Here is a 2112-nt window from a genome sequence, read left to right as displayed (position 1 = left end):
CTGGCAGAGGCTGCCCAGGGGGGCTGTGGAGTCTTCTTCTCTGGAGATATTCAACCCCCACCTGGACGATGTCCTGTGCACCCTGCTCTGGGTGAGGCTGCTTGAGCAGGGGGGTGGGACTGGGTGATCCCCCAGAGGGCCTTTCCCACCCCTGCCATCCTGGGATTCTGGGATTCTGTGATCCTGTGAACTGGTGTCTGCCGTCGCTTCAGGTTCCCATCTCCCACCTTGGCTTCTCATGGTGTTTCCAGTTTAAAAACTGAGAGCTGGGGGAGCTCAGTTTGCCACGTCTTTTGGATGTGGAGTGCTTGGGCGTGGACTGGACTGTTTCTGGGGTGGAGGGGACATCCCTGGCTTCTCTGTCACTGGGCCACATGTGCTGGAGGCCGTGCCTTCGAGCTGGGTCACCCAGTGGGGATGGTGGTGGAAAGTCCTTCCCCACAGTGACAGAGCTGACAGTTTGGAAAAGATGCGAGGGGGGTGTGTGTCCTTACCGTGTCTTTGGCTGAGGCGGTGGAGGAGAGGGGCACTTGGAAGGTGTCTAGGTGGTGGCGTGAAGGGAGGACACGGCACAAGACCACATGTGTTTCCTTGTTTTTCCCCTGGAAGCATTCCCGGTGGTAGGCAGAGCGTGGGTCCAGGTCTCGCCATACGTGGGCGGGAGCTGGGGGGCCGGCAGGGAAGGGGGTGAAGCTGGCCGCAATGCTGGCGCTGGGGCTCCAGTGCTGCCAGGAGAGGCGGCAGGGCCATGGGGTGTCTGCAATTCCCCGGGTCTGCTTCTCAGCAGCAGGAGGAAGGGGTGTGAAGGTTTGCCATGCAGCGGAGGAGGACCACGGATGATCCCCATGGCAGCCTGGTGGGGCAGGGCAGCAGAGGCTCTCACTATGGCAGCCTGAGTGAGGCGGCCATCGAAATCCCCCAGGTGGGTGGCTGCGTCGGTCGCCCTCGCGGTCGCACTGCCTGGGGAATCGCTGCTCCCATTGCCCCGCACGCTTTGCTTCCAGCCCAGCGACGCAGCCCTGGACCAGAAGAGCACGGCCAACGTCTTCAATGACGGCTGTACGAGGATAGGTGAGGGACGGAGGCTGCTCTTCGAGGTCGTCTCCTTTCTACCTTGGCGAGAAGACTGGGGCTGGATAGGGCCCACTGGGTTGAGGAGGATGGGGAAAGCCCCTGGTGCTGGTGGCAGCAGGTCCCACTGGCCGTGACTGGTCTGCACCACGTGACCCGTAGGCATCGGACTTCCCCGCCCTGCTCCAGTGCTCAAGCCTTTCCCTCTTGCAAGACAGCCATGCTCCTTGGCTCATGTTAGTAGGAGCTTCTAGCATCCCATCCCCTGTGCTAGAGCACCCAAGGGAGGTGGCAGGTGGCCCCTCTCGGAGCAAGCACCTCCTCCCCTTGGCTCCTTGTTTTAAGCACAAGGCACTGCCCAGCACTGTGAGAGCAGGGGGTCCTGAGGGAAGGGGACACGCAGCTCTGGCATCTGCTGCCCTTCCCAGCCATGGGGTGGGCACGAGCTCCCTTTCCTTGCTGCAGACTTTGTCCTGGTGTGGGAAACCGTCCCCTGGGAGCCAAGCGGGCAGCCAGACAGCCCCAAGAACGGGGGCTCGCGGGAGAGAGCTGCTATCCACAGGACCTGGCGGAAGAGATTTCTGGACAAACTTCTTGCTGCTGGGATCCGCATGGAAAAGGTACCCGGGGACCTGACCTCAAATGCTGCTTCTGGGAGGAGGGGTGCTGTGCCGGGGGGGTCCCTTGCACAGGAGGGGAGCCCGGGCAGCCGAGCTGAAGCGTGGGGTGGGATGTGCTTGTGCTCCTCTCCACGGGGTCAGCTCTGCTGGGCTGATCCACACCAGTGTGGAGCCACCCCAGTGCCTCCCACAGGGACCTGTACTGGTGCCAGCAGCCTCATCTGTGCTGAGGTCCCCTTCTCCCAACAGCACATGACCCGTGTGGAGAAGAAGGTGGTGCATTACCTGCTGCTGAGCGCACCCTGGAGCGTGCTCTGCTACTACGCTGAGGAGCTCCAGCTCCGCGTGCCACTGCAGGTGAGGGGCTGGGGTGCCCAAGGATGGGGGACAGTGCCCCCAGCACTCCGGGGACCCCACTCTG

General features: G+C 62.6%; 1 protein-coding gene across 1 annotated transcript in view; it reads left to right on the top strand.

Annotated features, from left to right (window-relative positions):
* ANO7 (anoctamin 7) overlaps nt 1-2112 on the top strand; it is a 9094-nt gene that overhangs the window by 534 nt on the left and 6448 nt on the right. The window contains exons 2-5 of the mRNA XM_035900063.1: nt 785-922; nt 1005-1071; nt 1537-1691; nt 1941-2048. Coding sequence (XP_035755956.1) covers nt 815-922; nt 1005-1071; nt 1537-1691; nt 1941-2048 — 438 coding nt within the window. The 5' untranslated portion in view covers nt 785-814. The remainder of the gene's footprint in view (nt 1-784; nt 923-1004; nt 1072-1536; nt 1692-1940; nt 2049-2112) is intronic.

The sequence above is a fragment of the Egretta garzetta genome, unplaced genomic scaffold (genome assembly GCF_000687185.1).
Source record: "Egretta garzetta isolate BGI_Z169 unplaced genomic scaffold, ASM68718v1 scaffold448, whole genome shotgun sequence".
Taxonomy (NCBI): Eukaryota; Metazoa; Chordata; class Aves; order Pelecaniformes; family Ardeidae; genus Egretta; species Egretta garzetta.
The sequence above is the reverse complement of the archived record's forward strand: the minus strand, read 5'-3'. Positions and strand labels throughout refer to the sequence as shown.